General features: G+C 45.8%; 1 protein-coding gene across 4 annotated transcripts in view; it reads right to left on the bottom strand.

The window, feature by feature from the left end:
- LOC110509516 (metal transporter CNNM4) overlaps positions 1-20,116 on the bottom strand; it is a 38,453-nt gene extending 18,337 nt beyond the window's left edge. For all 4 annotated transcript variants that reach the window (XM_036967432.1, XM_036967434.1, XM_036967435.1 and 1 more), the window contains exons 1-4: positions 18,678-20,116; positions 11,984-12,127; positions 5,729-5,866; positions 5,264-5,433 (exon numbers count right to left, since the gene is read on the bottom strand). In XM_036967432.1, coding sequence (XP_036823327.1) covers positions 5,264-5,433; positions 5,729-5,866; positions 11,984-12,127; positions 18,678-20,091 — 1,866 coding nt within the window. In that variant the 5' untranslated portion in view covers positions 20,092-20,116. The remainder of the gene's footprint in view (positions 1-5,263; positions 5,434-5,728; positions 5,867-11,983; positions 12,128-18,677) is intronic.
- Between the last annotated feature and the right edge of the window lie 226 nt (positions 20,117-20,342).

Here is a 20,342-nt window from a genome sequence, read left to right as displayed (position 1 = left end):
TGGAGGTGTGTGAGAGAGAGGGACAGTAATGGGTACCTGCAGTATGAGTATGAAGTAGTCGACAGGTTTGCCTCTCTGGTAGATGTAGAGGTGGAGGTGTGTGAGAGAGAGGGACAGTAATGGGTACCTGCAGTATGAGTATGAAGTAGTCGACAGGTTTGCCTCTCTGGTAGATGTAGAGGTGGAGGTGTGTGAGAGAGAGGGACAGTAATGGGTACCTGCAGTATGAGTATGAAGTAGTCGACAGGTTTGCCTCTCTGGTAGATGTAGAGGTGTAGAGGTGTGTGAGAGAGAGGGACAGTAATGGGTACCTGCAGTATGAGTATGAAGTAGTCGACAGGTTTGCCTCTCTGGTAGATGTAGAGGTGTAGAGGTGTGTGAGAGAGAGGGACAGTAATGGGTACCTGCAGTATGAGTATGAAGTAGTCGACAGGTTTGCCTCTCTGGTAGATGTAGAGGTGGAGGTGTGTGAGAGAGAGGGAGAGTAATGGGTACCTGCAGTATGAGTATGAAGTAGTCGACAGGTTTGCCTCTCTGGTAGATGTAGAGGTGTAGAGGTGTGTGAGAGAGAGGGACAGTAATGGGTACCTGCAGTATGAGTATGAAGTAGTCGACAGGTTTGCCTCTCTGGTAGATGTAGAGGTGTAGAGGTGTGTGAGAGAGAGGGACAGTAATGGGTACCTGCAGTATGAGTATGAAGTAGTCGACAGGTTTGCCTCTCTGGTAGATGTAGAGGTGGAGGTGTGTGAGAGAGAGGGACAGTAATGGGTACCTGCAGTATGAGTATGAAGTAGTCGACAGGTTTGCCTCTCTGGTAGATGTAGAGGTGGAGGTGTGTGAGAGAGAGGGACAGTAATGGGTACCTGCAGTATGAGTATGAAGTAGTCGACAGGTTTGCCTCTCTGGTAGATGTAGAGGTGTAGAGGTGTGTGAGAGAGAGGGACAGTAATGGGTACCTGCAGTATGAGTATGAAGTAGTCGACAGGTTTGCCTCTCTGGTAGATGTAGAGGTGGAGGTGTGTGAGAGAGAGGGACAGTAATGGGTACCTGCAGTATGAGTATGAAGTAGTCGACAGGTTTGCCTCTCTGGTAGATGTAGAGGTGTAGAGGTGTGTGAGAGAGAGGGACAGTAATGGGTACCTGCAGTATGAGTATGAAGTAGTCGACAGGTTTGCCTCTCTGGTAGATGTAGAGGTGTAGAGGTGTGTGAGAGAGAGGGACAGTAATGGGTACCTGCAGTATGAGTATGAAGTAGTCGACAGGTTTGCCTCTCTGGTAGATGTAGAGGTGTAGAGGTGTGTGAGAGAGAGGGACAGTAATGGGTACCTGCAGTATGAGTATGAAGTAGTCGACAGGTTTGCCTCTCTGGTAGATGTAGAGGTGTAGAGGTGTGTGAGAGAGAGGGACAGTAATGGGTACCTGCAGTATGAGTATGAAGTAGTCGACAGGTTTGCCTCTCTGGTAGATGTAGAGGTGGAGGTGTGTGAGAGAGAGGGACAGTAATGGGTACCTGCAGTATGAGTATGAAGTAGTCGACAGGTTTGCCTCTCTGGTAGATGTAGAGGTGGAGGTGTGTGAGAGAGAGGGACAGTAATGGGTACCTGCAGTATGAGTATGAAGTAGTCGACAGGTTTGCCTCTCTGGTAGATGTAGAGGTGGAGGTGTGTGAGAGAGAGGGACAGTAATGGGTACCTGCAGTATGAGTATGAAGTAGTCGACAGGTTTGCCTCTCTGGTAGATGTAGAGGTGTGTGAGAGAGAGGGACAGTAATGGGTACCTGCAGTATGAGTATGAAGTAGTCGACAGGTTTGCCTCTCTGGTAGATGTAGAGGTGTAGAGGTGTGTGAGAGAGAGGGACAGTAATGGGTACCTGCAGTATGAGTATGAAGTAGTCGACAGGTTTGCCTCTCTGGTAGATGTAGAGGTGGAGGTGTGTGAGAGAGAGGGACAGTAATGGGTACCTGCAGTATGAGTATGAAGTAGTCGACAGGTTTGCCTCTCTGGTAGATGTAGAGGTGTGTGAGAGAGAGGGACAGTAATGGGTACCTGCAGTATGAGTATGAAGTAGTCGACAGGTTTGCCTCTCTGGTAGATGTAGAGGTGTAGAGGTGTGTGAGAGAGAGGGACAGTAATGGGTACCTGCAGTATGAGTATGAAGTAGTCGACAGGTTTGCCTCTCTGGTAGATGTAGAGGTGTAGAGGTGTGTGAGAGAGAGGGACAGTAATGGGTACCTGCAGTATGAGTATGAAGTAGTCGACAGGTTTGCCTCTCTGGTAGATGTAGAGGTGTAGAGGTGTGTGAGAGAGAGGGACAGTAATGGGTACCTGCAGTATGAGTATGAAGTAGTCGACAGGTTTGCCTCTCTGGTAGATGTAGAGGTGGAGGTGTGTGAGAGAGAGGGACAGTAATGGGTACCTGCAGTATGAGTATGAAGTAGTCGACAGGTTTGCCTCTCTGGTAGATGTAGAGGTGGAGGTGTGTGAGAGAGAGGGAGAGTAATGGGTACCTGCAGTATGAGTATGAAGTAGTCGACAGGTTTGCCTCTCTGGTAGATGTAGAGGTGGAGGTGTGTGAGAGAGAGGGACAGTAATGGGTACCTGCAGTATGAGTATGAAGTAGTCGACAGGTTTGCCTCTCTGGTAGATGTAGAGGTGTAGAGGTGTGTGAGAGAGAGGGACAGTAATGGGTACCTGCAGTATGAGTATGAAGTAGTCGACAGGTTTGCCTCTCTGGTAGATGTAGAGGTGTAGAGGTGTGTGAGAGAGAGGGACAGTAATGGGTACCTGCAGTATGAGTATGAAGTAGTCGACAGGTTTGCCTCTCTGGTAGATGTAGAGGTGTAGAGGTGTGTGAGAGAGAGGGACAGTAATGGGTACCTGCAGTATGAGTATGAAGTAGTCGACAGGTTTGCCTCTCTGGTAGATGTAGAGGTGGAGGTGTGTGAGAGAGAGGGACAGTAATGGGTACCTGCAGTATGAGTATGAAGTAGTCGACAGGTTTGCCTCTCTGGTAGATGTAGAGGTGGAGGTGTGTGAGAGAGAGGGACAGTAATGGGTACCTGCAGTATGAGTATGAAGTAGTCGACAGGTTTGCCTCTCTGGTAGATGTAGAGGTGTGTGAGAGAGAGGGACAGTAATGGGTACCTGCAGTATGAGTATGAAGTAGTCGACAGGTTTGCCTCTCTGGTAGATGTAGAGGTGTGTGAGAGAGAGGGACAGTAATGGGTACCTGCAGTATGAGTATGAAGTAGTCGACAGGTTTGCCTCTCTGGTAGATGTAGAGGTGTAGAGGTGTGTGAGAGAGAGGGACAGTAATGGGTACCTGCAGTATGAGTATGAAGTAGTCGACAGGTTTGCCTCTCTGGTAGATGTAGAGGTGTAGAGGTGTGTGAGAGAGAGGGACAGTAATGGGTACCTGCAGTATGAGTATGAAGTAGTCGACAGGTTTGCCTCTCTGGTAGATGTAGAGGTGTAGAGGTGTGTGAGAGAGAGGGACAGTAATGGGTACCTGCAGTATGAGTATGAAGTAGTCGACAGGTTTGCCTCTCTGGTAGATGTAGAGGTGTAGAGGTGTGTGAGAGAGAGGGACAGTAATGGGTACCTGCAGTATGAGTATGAAGTAGTCGACAGGTTTGCCTCTCTGGTAGATGTAGAGGTGTAGAGGTGTGTGAGAGAGAGGGACAGTAATGGGTACCTGCAGTATGAGTATGAAGTAGTCGACAGGTTTGCCTCTCTGGTAGATGTAGAGGTGTAGAGGTGTGTGAGAGAGAGGGACAGTAATGGGTACCTGCAGTATGAGTATGAAGTAGTCGACAGGTTTGCCTCTCTGGTAGATGTAGAGGTGTAGAGGTGTGTGAGAGAGAGGGACAGTAATGGGTACCTGCAGTATGAGTATGAAGTAGTCGACAGGTTTGCCTCTCTGGTAGATGTAGAGGTGGAGGTGTGTGAGAGAGAGGGACAGTAATGGGTACCTGCAGTATGAGTATGAAGTAGTCGACAGGTTTGCCTCTCTGGTAGATGTAGAGGTGTAGAGGTGTGTGAGAGAGAGGGACAGTAATGGGTACCTGCAGTATGAGTATGAAGTAGTCGACAGGTTTGCCTCTCTGGTAGATGTAGAGGTGGAGGTGTGTGAGAGAGAGGGACAGTAATGGGTACCTGCAGTATGAGTATGAAGTAGTCGACAGGTTTGCCTCTCTGGTAGATGTAGAGGTGTAGAGGTGTGTGAGAGAGAGGGACAGTAATGGGTACCTGCAGTATGAGTATGAAGTAGTCGACAGGTTTGCCTCTCTGGTAGATGTAGAGGTGGAGGTGTGTGAGAGAGAGGGACAGTAATGGGTACCTGCAGTATGAGTATGAAGTAGTCGACAGGTTTGCCTCTCTGGTAGATGTAGAGGTGTAGGTGTGTGAGAGAGAGGGACAGTAATGGGTACCTGCAGTATGAGTATGAAGTAGTCGACAGGTTTGCCTCTCTGGTAGATGTAGAGGTGTAGAGGTGTGTGAGAGAGAGGGACAGTAATGGGTACCTGCAGTATGAGTATGAAGTAGTCGACAGGTTTGCCTCTCTGGTAGATGTAGAGGTGTAGAGGTGTGTGAGAGAGAGGGACAGTAATGGGTACCTGCAGTATGAGTATGAAGTAGTCGACAGGTTTGCCTCTCTGGTAGATGTAGAGGTGTAGAGGTGTGTGAGAGAGAGGGACAGTAATGGGTACCTGCAGTATGAGTATGAAGTAGTCGACAGGTTTGCCTCTCTGGTAGATGTAGAGGTGTAGAGGTGTGTGAGAGAGAGGGACAGTAATGGGTACCTGCAGTATGAGTATGAAGTAGTCGACAGGTTTGCCTCTCTGGTAGATGTAGAGGTGTAGAGGTGTGTGAGAGAGAGGGACAGTAATGGGTACCTGCAGTATGAGTATGAAGTAGTCGACAGGTTTGCCTCTCTGGTAGATGTAGAGGTGGAGGTGTGTGAGAGAGAGGGACAGTAATGGGTACCTGCAGTATGAGTATGAAGTAGTCGACAGGTTTGCCTCTCTGGTAGATGTAGAGGTGTAGAGGTGTGTGAGAGAGAGGGACAGTAATGGGTACCTGCAGTATGAGTATGAAGTAGTCGACAGGTTTGCCTCTCTGGTAGATGTAGAGGTGGAGGTGTGTGAGAGAGAGGGACAGTAATGGGTACCTGCAGTATGAGTATGAAGTAGTCGACAGGTTTGCCTCTCTGGTAGATGTAGAGGTGTAGAGGTGTGTGAGAGAGAGGGACAGTAATGGGTACCTGCAGTATGAGTATGAAGTAGTCGACAGGTTTGCCTCTCTGGTAGATGTAATGTAGAGCGGATCGCTTGTCGCCGTCATTGAATTTGATCTCCTGGATGACATCAGGGTGCCTCAGGATCCTCAGTAACACCTTCTCAGTGACCTGACAGGGACTGAACAGACTCACCTCTGTTGAGAAGGAGAGAGGGGGTGAGGGTTTAATGGGGAGAGAGAGACACCCGGAAATCAGACTTACAGATAGCGCCTTCAATTCAGACAGATCGGTAACACTTAAAGGGTGTATAATGCATTAAGATGCATCATAAATCTGATGAGAATTCTGTCTAATCCCATTATCATCCAGACTAAATACCAGCTGTTCTGTTGATACAAATAGATACTTTCATTGATTGAGAGACCATTTATTAAAAATGTATTATAGGACATTAGGAAGGCTCATACGTGCTTATGACAGTCCACTCACCTGTAGCCAGGAAGCGATGCGCAGCCAGCATCAACTGGGGAGAGATCTTCACCTTGCACTCGTTCTCCGTGTGTTTAAAAGCAGAGAAGTCACGCGTTCTCTTGTTAGGGTCCACCTTCTTTCTGTTCCTATTGTCAGCTGGCGAGAGGAGAGGGAAAACAGCAACTAACATGTTTAGCACTGACCTGTGTTGTGACGGCCCTGAATTTGTCTGAACCGCCTGTGCTTCTCCTCCCAAATGGGGAGCTTACCTTTTAATTTCCTATTAAATAGCCAGCATCAGCTGCACAAAAGATGGTTGACAGTGGTGGGAATGAGGAAGTGTTCAACCCTCAGTTCGGAAGCTCCTTTACTCCGTTTGTTTGTTGTATTTAAACGTTTGTTGTATTTAAAAATGGTTTGTATTGTAATCGTGTCGCAATAACAACAAGGCTCAGATCTACTAATGTACATTGTTGGACTACCCATCTCCGGTGGTCTCTGCTGTTCTCCGTGGCCTTTCTGTTCTTGGCAGATTCCATTGACTGATTACAACCTTTTCCAACCATTACCAATCGGTAATTAGTTTGTTTTATTGTCATTTACACTGTGTTTGTTTATGTGTTCAGTTGTTTATGAAGACTACTGGTAGTTCTGATAACCTTTATTGTTGTGTGGTAAGAGAGTTTTTGAGAAGATTCTGATTGTATGATTCAAAACAAATCATATGTCACGTGTGCCCGAATACAACAGGTTGACCTTATCGCGAAATGCGCACAAGCACTTAACCAACAATTCAGTTAAGAAAAAAAGTTACCAAAATATTTACTAAATAAACTAAAGTAAAAATTAACAATAACGAGGCTATATACAGGGGGTACCGGTACCGAGTCAATGTGCGGGGGTACAGGTTAGTCGAGGTAATTTGTACATAGGGGTGAAGTAACTATGTATAGATAATAAACAGCGAGTAGTAGTAGTGTAAAAACAAAGGGAGTCAATTTTATTAATTGTTTAGCAGTCTTATGGCTAGGGAGTAGAAGCTGTTAAGGAGCCTGTTGGACCTAGACTTGGCACTCTGGTACAGCTTGCCGTGTGGTAGCAGAGAGAACAGTCTATGACTTGGGTGACTGAAGTCTGACAATTTTTTGGGCCTTCCTCTGACACCACCTAGTATATAAGTCCTGGATGGCAGGAAGTGGCCCCAGTGACGTACTAGGCTGTACACACTACCCTCTGTAGCGCCTTACGGTTGGATGCTGAGCGGTTGCCATACCAGGCGCTGATATAACCGGTCAGGATGCTCTCGATGGTGCAGCTGTAGAACGTTTTGAGGATCTGGAGATGCCAAATCTTTTCAGTCTCCTGAGGGGGAAAAGGTGTTGTCATGCCCACTTCACAACTTTCTTGGTGTGTTTGGACCATGATAGTTTTCTGGTGATGTGAACACCAAGGAACTTGAAACTCTCAACCCACTCCACTACAGCCCATCAACGTGAATGGGGGCGTGTTCGCCCTCCTTTTCCTGTAGTCTACGATCATCTCCTTTGTCTTGTTCACGTTGAGGGAGAGGTTGTTGTCTAGGCACCACACTGCCAGGTCTCTGACCTCCTTCCCTATAGGCTGTCTCATCGTTGTTGGTGATCAGGCCTACCACCGTTGTGTCGTCAGCAAACTTGACGGTGTTGGAGTCGTGCTTGGCCACGCAGTCATGGGTGAACAGGGAGTACAGGAGGGGACTAAGCACGCACCCCTGAGGAGCCCCCATGGTGAGGATCAGCGTGGCAGATGTGTTGTTGCCTACCCTTACCACCTGGGGGCGGCCGGTCAGAAAGTCCAAGATCCAGTTGCAGAGGGAGGTGTTGAGCCCTAGGGTCCTTAGCTTAGTGATGAGCTTTGTGGACACTATGGTGTTGAATGCTGAGCTGTAGTTAATGAACAGCATTCTCACATAGGTGTTCCTTTTGTCCAGGTGGGAAAGGGCTGTATGGAGTGTGATTGAGATTGCGTCATCTGTGGATCTGTTGGGCGGTATGCGAATTGAAGTGGGTCTAGGGTTTCCAGGATGATGGTGTTGATGTGAGCCATGACCAGCCTTTCAAAGCACTTCATGGTTACCGGGCTGGAATTTCTTTAGGTCTGAGTAGGGCTGTGGCGGTCACGAAATATCGTCAGCCGGTGACTGTCAAGCAAATAACTGTCGGCCTCACGGTAATTAACCGTTAAATAACAAAGACATGTAGCATCTCCTGGCTTCCACACACCTACAAGCCACTGATGCAGCCCTTTGGAACATCTACATTTTAAAAAGTCTAATAAATCCATGTAATAGAGCCTACACCTTCACAATAAATCCATGATTTATTTTAGACAGGTCTAAAGAAACATGCTATGAAGAAAATGTATATTTCATAAGAACAGAATAGCATACTCTGAGTTGTCCTTAAGTTAGGACCTGATCTGGCGATGCCATATGACTATGGCCTACACTAGTTCATTTAGCAGACAAGAGGTTAGAATTCCATGGTATTATTTTATAGTATGAACAACACAATTGAACAAAGCTGAATAAAATAGAAAGGATATTTTCTCCAAACGATTTGAGGGAGTGCACACATGCGGCTTTTCTACAGTTAACAAGGAAATAGGTACTCCTATATGCTTAATTTAGAGGTATTAATGTTCTACAAACGATGGACAATGTGTTTAGATTGTTAATACATTGTAAGGCTCCATAATGCCACTCCAATGATGATTTGAACAAAGTCACTTGAAACGCGTTTTTATTGCGCAGGCTGTATACACTTCATCAGTCTCTCATTCACAATTTGACAAGCACTTGATAACGCCTCTACTTTTTCAGCGGTAACCCTATGTGTGGCCGTAAAGCACCCTAAAAGAGTCTATGCTTTTTGCGGCCAGTGGCCGTTGTTCCCTTCTCCCCGAGTGCTGCATGCGCTCACTCACATGGCTCTGAATCACGAGATCCGGTCTTTTTTTTTCTTTTTCACAGGCTACAAGTGAAGACAGACACATTGGGGAGGCAACTGTGCGCGTCCTTATCCAATTCTGAGGCGCATATTGAAGATATTGGAAGAACTGTCCACATTAACTTTTGTAAGCCAATAAGATGAGTAGGCCTAACGAACAGCAAAAGCACTAGCAATCGCACTAGTTGATGTCAATCTACTATCCACCATAGTACAAAAACCGACCTATTCTATTCTGTGCGAGAAATACATATTCCAAACGGTCTGGGACAGTTGTGGGATGTAATCCCAAAAAAATACAACCACTAGCGTCAAAAACCCTTTTTTACTCAGTGAGGCTGACGCTACAGATCAGAACATTTAGCTTAAACTATAAGGCTATTTCTCCACATTATAAGCACAACAATGCACACACGGAAAACACCATCATCAAAAGTGACCGCAAATACGATTATTCATGTATGTTCTCTTATTATAAATGTGCTTTTTTTTATAGTGAAAATCATCTTCCCCAAACTTGAAATTCACACACTGCTTATGTAGCCAAGTTAGGCTCTACATGCCTTGTAAAGCAGATTAATGTGCTTAATTTGGAGAAGTTATTTGGCCACTTTAGTTGTGATACAAACCTTATCAAAACATATAGGCCTATGGGCTAGGCTACATGAGGTGAGTGACGATGATTGGAAAAAGTCACAAAAAAAAGGTATTGTTTCTTATGCTGGGCATCATTCACAGGTGATAATATAAACTCAACAAAAAAAGAAACGTCCCTTTTTCAGGACCCTGTCTTTCAAAGATAATTGGTAAAAATCCAAATAACTTCACAGATCTTCATTGTAAATTATTTAAAAACTGTTTCCCATGCTTGTTCAATGAACCATAAACAATTAATGAACATGCACCTATGGAACGGTCGTTAACACACTGACACTTTAGGCAATTAAGGTCACAGTTAAGAAAACTTAGGCACTAAAAAGAGGCCTTTCTACTGACTCTGAAAAACACCAAAATAAAGATGCCCAGGGTCCCTGCTCATCTGCGTGAACGTGCCTTAGGCATCCTGCAAGGAGGCATGAGGACTGTGGATGTGGCCAGGGCAATAAATTGCAATGTCCGTACTGTGAGACGCCTAAGACAGTGCTACAGGGAGACAGGACGGACAGCCGATTGTCCTCGCAGTGGCAGACCACGTGTAGCAACACCTGCATAGGATCAGTACATCCTAACATCACACCTGCGGGACAGGTACAGGATGGCAACAACAACTGCCTGAGTTACACAAGGAACGCACAATCCCTCCATCAGTGCTCAGACTGTCCGCAATAGGCTAGGAGAGGCTGGCCTGAGAGCTTGTAGGCCTCTTGTCTAGTGAGGACCTGCCTTACATCACCGGCAACAACGTCGCTTATGGGCACAAACCCACCGTCGCTGGACCAGACAGGATTCGCGTTTATCGTTGAAGAAATTAGCATTACACCAAGGCTTGTACTCTGGAGCGGGATCAATTTGGAGGTGGAGGGTCCGTCATGGTCTGGGGCGGTGTGTCACAGCATCATCGGACTGAGCTTGTTGTCATTGCAGGCAATCTCAATGCTGTGTGTCACAGCGAAGACATCCTCCTCCCTCACGTGGTACCCTTCCTGCAAGCTCATCCTGACATGACCCTCCAGCATGACAATGCCACTCCAGCATGACAATGCCACCAGCCATACTGCTCGTTCTGTGCGTGATTTCCTGCAAGATAGGAATGTCAATGTTCTGCCATGGCCAGCGAAGAGCCCAGATCTCAATCCCATTGAGCACGTCTGGGACCTGTTAGACCGGAGAGTGAGGGCTAGGGCCATTATCCCCAGAAATGTCCAGGAATTTGCAGGTGCCTTGGTGGAAGAGTGGGGTAACATCTCACAGCAATAACTAGCAAATCTGGTGCAGTTCATGAGGAGGAGATGCATTGCAGTACTTAATGCAGCTGGTGGCCACACCAGTTATTTTTATTTTGACCCCCCCTTTGTTCAGGGACACATTACTCCATTTCTGTTAGTCACATGTCTGTGGAACTTGTTCAATTTATGCCTCAGTTGATGAATCTTGTTATATTCATACAAATATGAAAATAAACTTTTCTTTTTTTGCTGAGTTTATAATTGACAAGTGATATGCTAATATTGTCACCCATCAGACACTTGTTGATTTAATCTTGTCTTTACACATGCTAAATATTATATGTATGACATTTGTTTTGATTTAGAATGGACCATTATCGTGCGCCAGTCTCGAAACAGGGGCAGTGGGAAAAATACATGTCATCTATGCACTTTCCTGTAGTTCATGTCAGCCAGGTAGTCTATACTTCTGTAGTAAAGATAAGCAATGTGCTTAATATTTAGGAAAGTTTAGAAATAAATATATTAGGCCTAATCTATAGAAAGCTGATGGGATCCTCCTCTTTTTAATAGAGTAATAGAGGCCATCACTCTGTTTTCTCAGGCAATTGCATAGCCGATAGAAATGCTGTGCAACATGAGCTCTCATGAAGTCTTTGATTAGATTTTCGATGACATTTGCATTAATGTCAGAGTGATTAGAGGGACAATACAGTGCTGAGTACCAGGCAGTTATCAAGTTTGGTAGGCTACTAATGTCCACCAGCAGCATCAGAGCTTGGAGAAGCCTAATTAGAAGCCTAATTGTTTTTAAGTTATTTCTAATGTTTTTAAGAGTTAATGAAAAGTTGACTTTCCAGTCCTTTGCATTGGTATAGATTCGACAGACCAGACGGGACTCATTCCCTCACAAACAAAAAGGGAAAATCGTACAATTTATCTGGCACCTATAAACAATAACCTCAAGTCAAAAACATTGCAGCATGTGCACACGAGTGAATTCACTATCATAAAACATTTTCAATAAAAAAATCATCTTTAGCAGGAGAGGCCAACGCTCCCCTCAGGTAGACCTTTTCTCTAGCCCTACACATATTTATTTTTACATTTATTTAACTATTTTATTCATTTTGAATATGTACCCAAAATACATTTAAATAAAAACAAATACCATGCCCAAATGCCACCAAGTACAACCCTGCAGTTACATGCTTCATTCAGCTCATTAGTAGAATCAGATGTGTTAGAATAGGAACCAAACCCTGCAGGAGGGTAGTTCTGCAAGAGTAGGGTTTACTAATGGCCATGCCCAATTTAACTCATTACACTACACACAGGTCACTACAGTTTAAGTAAACGGACTCCAGATTGATCCATTGTCGACATGTAGTTTGACTCACTATAAAGGTCGGACTCATCCAGGATCTCTGATTTGATGATCTCCTCGATTACGTCCTCCAAGGTGACCAATCCCAGCACCTCGTAGAAGGGATCCCCCTCCCCCTCGTTGTTCACCTTCTGAACGATGGCCAGGTGGGATTTACCTAGAAGTAGCACACCAGAGTTAGAGTCAAGACTTAAAACCCACAAGACCGAGACCACAACCTAGTGTATACCAATGAGACAGTGACAAGACCAAGATCCGTCAGTACTGCGGTCAGTCAGTCAGTCAGTACTGCGGTCTGAAGGTTGAGAGGAGAGACAGTGCCTGGTCCCTGGGGGTACTTTAGTGCACTGTATAGTAAGTCATCTCATCTCCCTCTGGCAGTTCCCCCAGTTCTCCCAGTCAGTCAGTCAGTCAGTCAGTCAGTCAGTCAGTCAGTCAGTCAGTCAGTCAGTCAGTCAGTACTGCGGTCTGAAGGTTGAGAGGAGAGACAGTGCCTGGTCCCTGGGGGTACTTTAGTGCACTGTATAGTAAGTCATCTCATCTCCCTCTGGCAGTTCCCCCAGTTCTCCCAGTCAGTCAGTCAGTCAGTCAGTCAGTACTGCGGTCTGAAGGTTGAGAGGAGAGACAGTGCCTGGTCCCTGGGGGTACTTTAGTGCACTGTATAGTAAGTCATCTCATCTCCCTCTGGCAGTTCCCCCAGTTCTCCCAGTCAGTCAGTCAGTCAGTCAGTCAGTCAGTCAGTCAGTCAGTCAGTCAGTACTGCGGTCTGAAGGTTGAGAGGAGAGACAGTGCCTGGTCCCTGGGGGTACTTTAGTGCACTGTATAGTAAGTCATCTCATCTCCCTCTGGCAGTTCCCCCAGTTCTCCCAGTCAGTCAGTCAGTCAGTCAGTCAGTCAGTCAGTCAGTCAGTCAGTCAGTACTGCGGTCTGAAGGTTGAGAGGAGAGACAGTGCCTGGTCCCTGGGGGTACTTTAGTGCACTGTATAGTAAGTCATCTCATCTCCCTCTGGCAGTTCCCCCAGTTCTCCTCTCTTTAAGCTCTAAGTCTGTAACAAGAAAGGGGGATGGGAATAAAGACAGAAGGGGTAATCCACTCACTCTCTTAACTTACTATCCCTCTTCTCCTCTCCAAGTGTTAGAGTTGGGAACACACTGTGCCGTGTATTTCAACATTTCTGTCACATAATGTATAATATTCAGCCAATTGTATTGTCAGTCTCCACTTAAAGTGGGGGTGAACAGGAAGTGGGAAGTGATTGGCTGTCAAGTCAACCTAACAAACAGAGTTGAGAAAACAAATGCCCATTCCACTGACAGCACTGCTGACATCTCAAATTCTGCAGCCAATAAAGAGTAGAGACTCCACTGGGTCAGAAGAGTGAGGTCACAGTGACTATATAGCCGTGACGGTTGTTAGGTTCGGTCAGTGTCGGGCCATCTTTGATCTGTTTGTGTGATGTCAGGATCAGGACTGTAACTATCAATATCCCTCCACTATCTCACCATGCTGTCTAACAACAAAAACTAGGCTACTTCAATCACTAACTCTACCCGTAACCCTCACCCATACTTTATCCCCAACCTTCCAGCACCAGGGTGAGGTACTTCGCTGTCTTGGTACTTGGTTACCAGCAGCTTGCTTTATAGCGACTGACAGTACAGCTGATTTCTGTTCCTCGCATGTTCCTAACTGATCCATTCAGTTCTCTGATCGCCCAGAGAGTACACACACCCGCTTTCCCAAGTCTGAATCCATCTCTGATTAAACTTTGAGGATGTAAACCAGCAGACAATGTGGCTCCCCAGGACCAGAGCTGTGTCCATCCCTATGCTCAGTTCGCAGTACATAACAGTTTGGATTCCAGGCAACCCTGCTCTAAGCACAGTGAAGAGACCTTTGAAGATGCAGTGAGTACGTTCTGCTCTCTGTGGTGCGTTCTGGTATTGCTGGATAACAACAGCAGTGATGCTTTACTGAGAATCTCTTTGCCATAAGGCCTAGGCTATATATAACTCTGTCACAAACATTTATGACCGCTGGTGACAACTGTCTTTCTTTACCCACTCACGGTGACACAAACTGTTGTTTGGGTCAGCTAACCGGCAAGGCATAGGACTAGTTAGCCACACAACGTTTCGTGTTCTATGAACGTGCAATGTCAAATGACTTGATGTTGATAACACGTTACATCAGTAGCCCTTTACACTTCTACCTGTATATGGGTTACAAATGGCAGATTTGGGCACTAATAAGAGCCTAAATTGGAACGGACAGGCTATACAGTAACATGCTATAAATTGTGTCACAGCTCAGGCTGTGGGATTTGACTGACAACCATTCTGAACTTGAGCACTGCACGTGACAAGAAGCTGCCCCCATCCCTGCCGCTAATTGGGCAACGTTTGATATACAGTTACAAGATGACACGGCATCATTCCCAGGGCTGTCCTGAACAGAATGAGCCTGTTTGTCTATTAAGAAGAACATTTGCACTCGCTTTCAAATGATGCCCACCTGAACCAGATTGCAATTGATAATAGGCCGTTTATGGATTGCGTAAACAACAGAAATTATGAGATGGCGGACCTGTGTTCCAAACAAAACTACTACAAGTCTGCTTGCTCTAGTTCCTTAACGACATAGCTAGCAGAGTTCTAAAAAGCACCTTATAGTTCAAGACTCTTCTTTGAGTCATAAAAGTGCATTGCAATTACTACGGTGCACACTTTGGAGAGGTGTGTGGCCACTTGGGAGACAGCAGTTAGTCCCCTCACTCAAACCCTTGTCATTGTTTTGTCTTATCATGCACCGACAGTTGAAGTCGGAAGTTTACATACACTTAGGTTGGAGTCATTAATACTCGTTTTTCAACCACTCCACAAATTTCTTGTTAACAAACTATAGTTTTGGCAAGTCGGTTAGGACATCTACTTCGTGCATGACAAGTCATTTTTCCAACAATTTTTTAATTTTTTTTATTTCACTTATAATTCACGGTATCACAATTCCAGTGGGTCAGAAGTTTACATGCACTAAGTTGACTGTGCCTTTAAACAGCTTGGAAAATTCCAGAAAATTATGTCATGGCTTTACAAGCTTCTGATAGGCTAAATGACATAATTTGAATCAATTGGAGGTGTACCTGTGGATATATTTCAAGGCCAACCTTCAAACTCAGTGCCTCTTTGCTTGACATCATGGGAAAATCAAAAGAAATCAGCCAAGACCTCAGAAAAACAATTGTAGACCTCCACAAGTCTGGTTCATCCTTGGGAGCAATTTCCAAACACCTGAAGGTACCACGTTCATCTGTACAAACAATAGTACGCTAGTATAAACACCATGGGACCACGCAGCCTTGTGAAGGACCTTGTGAAGGACCTTGTGAAGATGCTGGAGGAAACAGGTACAAAAGTATCTATATCCACAGTAAAACAAGTCCTACATCGACATAACCTGAACGGCCACTCAGCACTGCTCAGAAGCCACTGCTCAAAAACTGCCATAAAAAAGCCAGACTACAGTTTGTAACTGCACATGGGGACAAAGATCATACTTTTTGGAGAAATGTCCTCTGGTCTGAGGAAACAAAATAGAACTGTTTGGCCATAATGACCACTGTTATGTTTGGAGGAAAAAGGGGGAGGCTTGCAAGCCGAAGAACACCATCCCAACCGTGAAGCAAGGGGGTGGCAGCATCATTTGTGGGGGTGCTTTGCTGCAAGAGGGACTGGTGCAATTCACAAAATAGTGGCATCATGAGGCAGGTAAATGATGTGGATATATTGAAGCAACATCTCAAGACATCAGTCAGGAAGTTAAAGCTTGGTTGCAAATGGGTCTCCCAAATGGAAAATGACCCCAAGCATACTTCCAAAGTTGTGGCAAAATGGCTTATGGACAACAAAGTCAAGGTATTGGAGTGGCCATCACAAAGCTCTGACCTCAATCCAATAGAAAATCTGTGGGCAGCACTGAAAAAGCGTGTGCGAGCAAGGAGGCCCACAAACCTGACTCAGTTACACCAGCTCTGTCAGGAGGAATGGGCCAAAATTCACCCAACTTATTGTGGGAAACTTGTGGAAGGCTACCCGAAACGTTTGACCCAAGTTAAACAATTTAAAGGCAATGCTACCAAATACTAATTGAGTGTATGTAAACGTCTGACCCACTGGGAATGTGATGAAAGAAAGAAATGCTGAAATAAATCTCTACTATTTATTTTTCTGACATTTCACATTCTTAAAGTAAAGTGGGGATCTTAACTGACCTAAGACAGGGATTTTTTGCTAGGATTGAATGTCGGGAATTGTGAAAAACGGAGTTTAAATGTTTAGCTAAGGTTGATGTAAACTTCCGACTTCAACTGTAGCCCACGTTTTCCAGGAATTTTCTTGTTACTGAATGTATCCAGAGTTCCAACAAATAAGGTTTTGTTATTAAAAAATGAGGCAAAGTACAGTAAATATCTGTAAGAAACATTTCAATTTAGTCCTGTCCATATAGGCCAATTCCCAAGAGTGTAAAGGGTTAATATACTGACTATACAAAACATTAAGAACACCTGCTCTTTCCATGACAGACTGACCAGGTGAATGCTATGATCCCTTATTGATGTCCCTTAGTAAATACACTTCAAATCAGTGTAGATGAAGGGGAGGAGACAGTTTAAAGGATTTTAAAGCCTTACGACAATTGAGGCTTGATTTGTGTATGTGTGCCATTCACATGGCACACATGGGTGAATGGGCAAGACAAGATTTAAGTGCCTTTGAACGAGGTATGGTGCTAGGTGCACCAGTTTGTGTGAAGAACTGCAACGCTGCTGGGTTTTTCACGCTCAACAGTTTCCCATGTGTATCAAGAATGGTCCACCACCCAAAGGACATCCAGCCAACTTGACACAACTGTGGGAAGCATTGGAGTCAACATGGACCAGCATCCCTGTTGAACACTTTCGACACCTTGAAAGTCCATGCCCCGACGAATTAAGGCTGTTCTGAGGGCAAAAGTGTGTGTGTGTGTGTGTGTGGGGGGGGGGGGGGGGGTGCAACTTAATATTAGGAAGATGTTCTTAATGTTTTATATTTCAACAACAGCCTAGACCCTGTATAGACCTAAGGCTGAGTGATGATAGCAGCACTAGCCCAATGAATGCTCTCCTGCGTGGCCAATCTACTCTTAAGAGCTAAACGACAACAGAATGGACTTATTTTTTTACATCACCCCTTCCATACATATCTGCCCATTGTAAAAGTGCTTAGAAAGTGACTTTTTCAACCAAGGCCAAAACATTCCATAGATAGGTGCTCAAAGTTAACCAATGTTCCATACTACACCATACCATGACACATCCATGTCTTCATCACTAGAAAAGATAAACGGTTGAGAGATGGGTTTCTTCATTTTTTTAAGTTTATTTTTTATACCTTTGATGTCAATTACCTGAAAACGCATATCAACTCAGACTTTTTAAATATTTGCATATGTTGTAGCTTAGACCCTATTTTGCTACATCACCTGAGTTGTGTTGTGCCCGTCATCTGTTGAGACACAACATGCTCTGGAATACAGGGAGGATGTCATGTTTTGGCTGACAAATTGACTAAAACTTTCAAATGGTACTGCAAAGATGGTTGGAGACCCACACATCAGAGAATGTTGATTTGAATGGGAATATCTGTTGTTTTAAATTATACTGTCACTACTCCATAGGAAAAATAAGAAACCATATAAATATAGGTAATAGAATAGTCATGACCATTTCAGTTGACATTTAACGGCGTGTGGACCGGCAGCCATCTTTGTGACAGGAATTAAATTTCAATTGGTTAACAAGCTAAATTGCAGTGGTCTAAAGGGATCGGTACAATCTATGAATTCTATGATGAACATTTCTTCCACCCTGTATTCAAGAGCAAGTTGTGTCTCAACAGATGGCGGGCACAACACAAACACTTCAGATGGATGTAAGGTAGGGTCTAACCTACAACATATGGGAATATGAAGAAATGAGTTTGACAACCATGTTTGTAAGCTTGTAAATGATAGAAAACACATCTGTTTATGTATGGTGGGGTATGCAAAAAAATTGGTTCACTTTGAGCACTTTTATCTCTTGAGTGTTTTGGCATTCAGGTCCCAAAAGTCCAAGTTCAGGTCCCTTTCTGACTACTTCTCCCCATGGGTAAACATGTATGGAAAGTGTTGTTTAAATCAAAAGGGATGCTGTCAAAAAGTGATTGAATTGAAATGGATTTACCCTGAACTAATTATGGGAGGGGTAACTGGAGAACTAGGCTACCTATACAGGCTTTCATTCCAGCCCATCGCGAACACACCTGATTCAACTAAATGTGTGATTAGTGCAAGTCTGGGACTAAAATCTGCACACCATGTCTATGTAGCTCTCCAGGGTCAGAGTTGCTGACCCCTAGATTGTGGTGTGCATCACATTTGTTCCCTGCCGTGACAACTGCGTTGAGATATTCCACTCGTCGATACCCACGTCAATACAGCCACGGGGTGTGTCCACACCATATGGCAGGCACATCGCTGTGTGTGTGTGTGTGTGTGTGTACCGTGTAGCCTATTGATTATGTGGAGAGATTAATGCATTTGAAATACATCAACCATGTATGTAAGCATGGTGGTGTATGACACGTGCACAAACACACATGCACAACCATCCTCCAGATGCACACACCTTTCTTGAACTCCTCCAGCATGGAGTCCAGTCGAGTGTCGTGGAACACAAAGTGGACCGGGTGGTTGTAGAACTTAGTGATGGTCTTCAGGGTGGTGCAGTCATCAGGGTCCACGAACGCCAGGTCCTTCACGTACAGGATGTCCACGATGTTGGAGCGCTCGTCGTCAAACACGGGGATACGCGTGTAGCCGCTCTCCATGATCTCTGACATGGTGTTGAAGTCGAGGACCGCATCATTCTGGATCATGAAACAGTGTGCCAACGGAGTCATCACGCTCTCAACCGTCTTACTCCGGAGTTCCAGAGCTCCTTGAATCATGTTGAGCTCCTCTTTGACCAGGTCGTTGTACGGTTCTGTCACCCTGAGCATCTCCACCAGCTTCTCGCGGTTATACACAGTGCCAATCTCCTGGCCTAGGAGCACGTCTAGGAGCTTGCTGACGGGGAAGGAGAGGGGGAAGGTGAGCAACATGAAGAACTTGGTCACCTGGATGGTGTTGGCACCCACCGCCAGCCCATGGCGAGAGCACAGCGCCTGAGGGACAATCTCGCCGAAAATCACGATACCCACTGTGGAGGCGACCACGGCGCCCAGCCCAGAGCCTATTAAGTCATCCAGGAGGATGGTGAGTGTGGTGTTGACCAGGACATTGCCAAGCAGCAGCGAGCAGAGAAGGTAGTTCCCCTTACTGCGGATGGGCTCAATTTTGCGGGCATATTTTTTTTCCTTCTCTGAACCACAACTCTGGACTATACGGAGCTCCATGGGGTCCAGAGCCATGAGCCCCAGGTTCAGCCCGCTGAACATGCCAGACAGCACCAACAGACAACAGATAAGGATGATCTGGAACCACAGGGGGAGGAGAGTTTTCTCCCCCTCTACCACCCGGAGTCTCCCGTCGCTATCCCCGAGCAGAGCCCACCTGCCATTGGCCAAACTCTTGGTGCACAACCCATATTCCTTGTGCGGCTCGCTCTTTCGAAGGGGTTTAATGTTTATGCTGAGTATCCCTGTGGTCCCCCGGCTACTGATGTTCATGTAGGTCGCGATGCTGAAGTCTTTGGTGAAATCAACACAAGTCCTGTTAGGTGTGTCGTCAATAATGTTATTGTCCCCCCCCTCATCGCTCCCATCCCCTCGTTCCGTGAAGCGGATCTGCGCCCAGGTGCCCGAGTTGAGCTGCACACCGTAGAACCGGAGCTGCACTGTGCTCTCCTCCGTTACCTGTATGACCCCGTCGTCAGTGGTCGTAGCCGGTTTGTCGCTCCTCTCCAGCCGCATACCGAGCACCTGGGTCCCGCTGTTGCTGACACTCGACGTGGCCGTTTCGGTGCGTCCCTCGACTGCACTCCAAAGGAAAACGATTAGAGTTAGAACGTAGCCTTGCTGCCCGCTCCATTCTGTCGCCATGTTTGTTTCACTCTGTCGCTGGCGAACTGGGAGCTGACGTCACTTACTGATGTCCCGCCGGCCCCGCCCCTCTAGTACCGTAATAACCCTAAAGCACCGCCTATCGGACACGGCAAGTACAGCCCCACACACAAACACACGCCATCCTGAACACGTTACTATGCAGGATTTGTTTTTCTGGCTACTGTTTGGGTTTGATATTGGGCTACTGTCGGGCAATATTCGGAGCTGCACGTTCACGAGGGACCGCG

This window comes from Oncorhynchus mykiss, chromosome Y, assembly GCF_013265735.2.
Source record: "Oncorhynchus mykiss isolate Arlee chromosome Y, USDA_OmykA_1.1, whole genome shotgun sequence".
NCBI lineage: Eukaryota > Metazoa > Chordata > Actinopteri > Salmoniformes > Salmonidae > Oncorhynchus > Oncorhynchus mykiss.
This window is presented reverse-complemented; position numbering and strand designations above follow the sequence as displayed.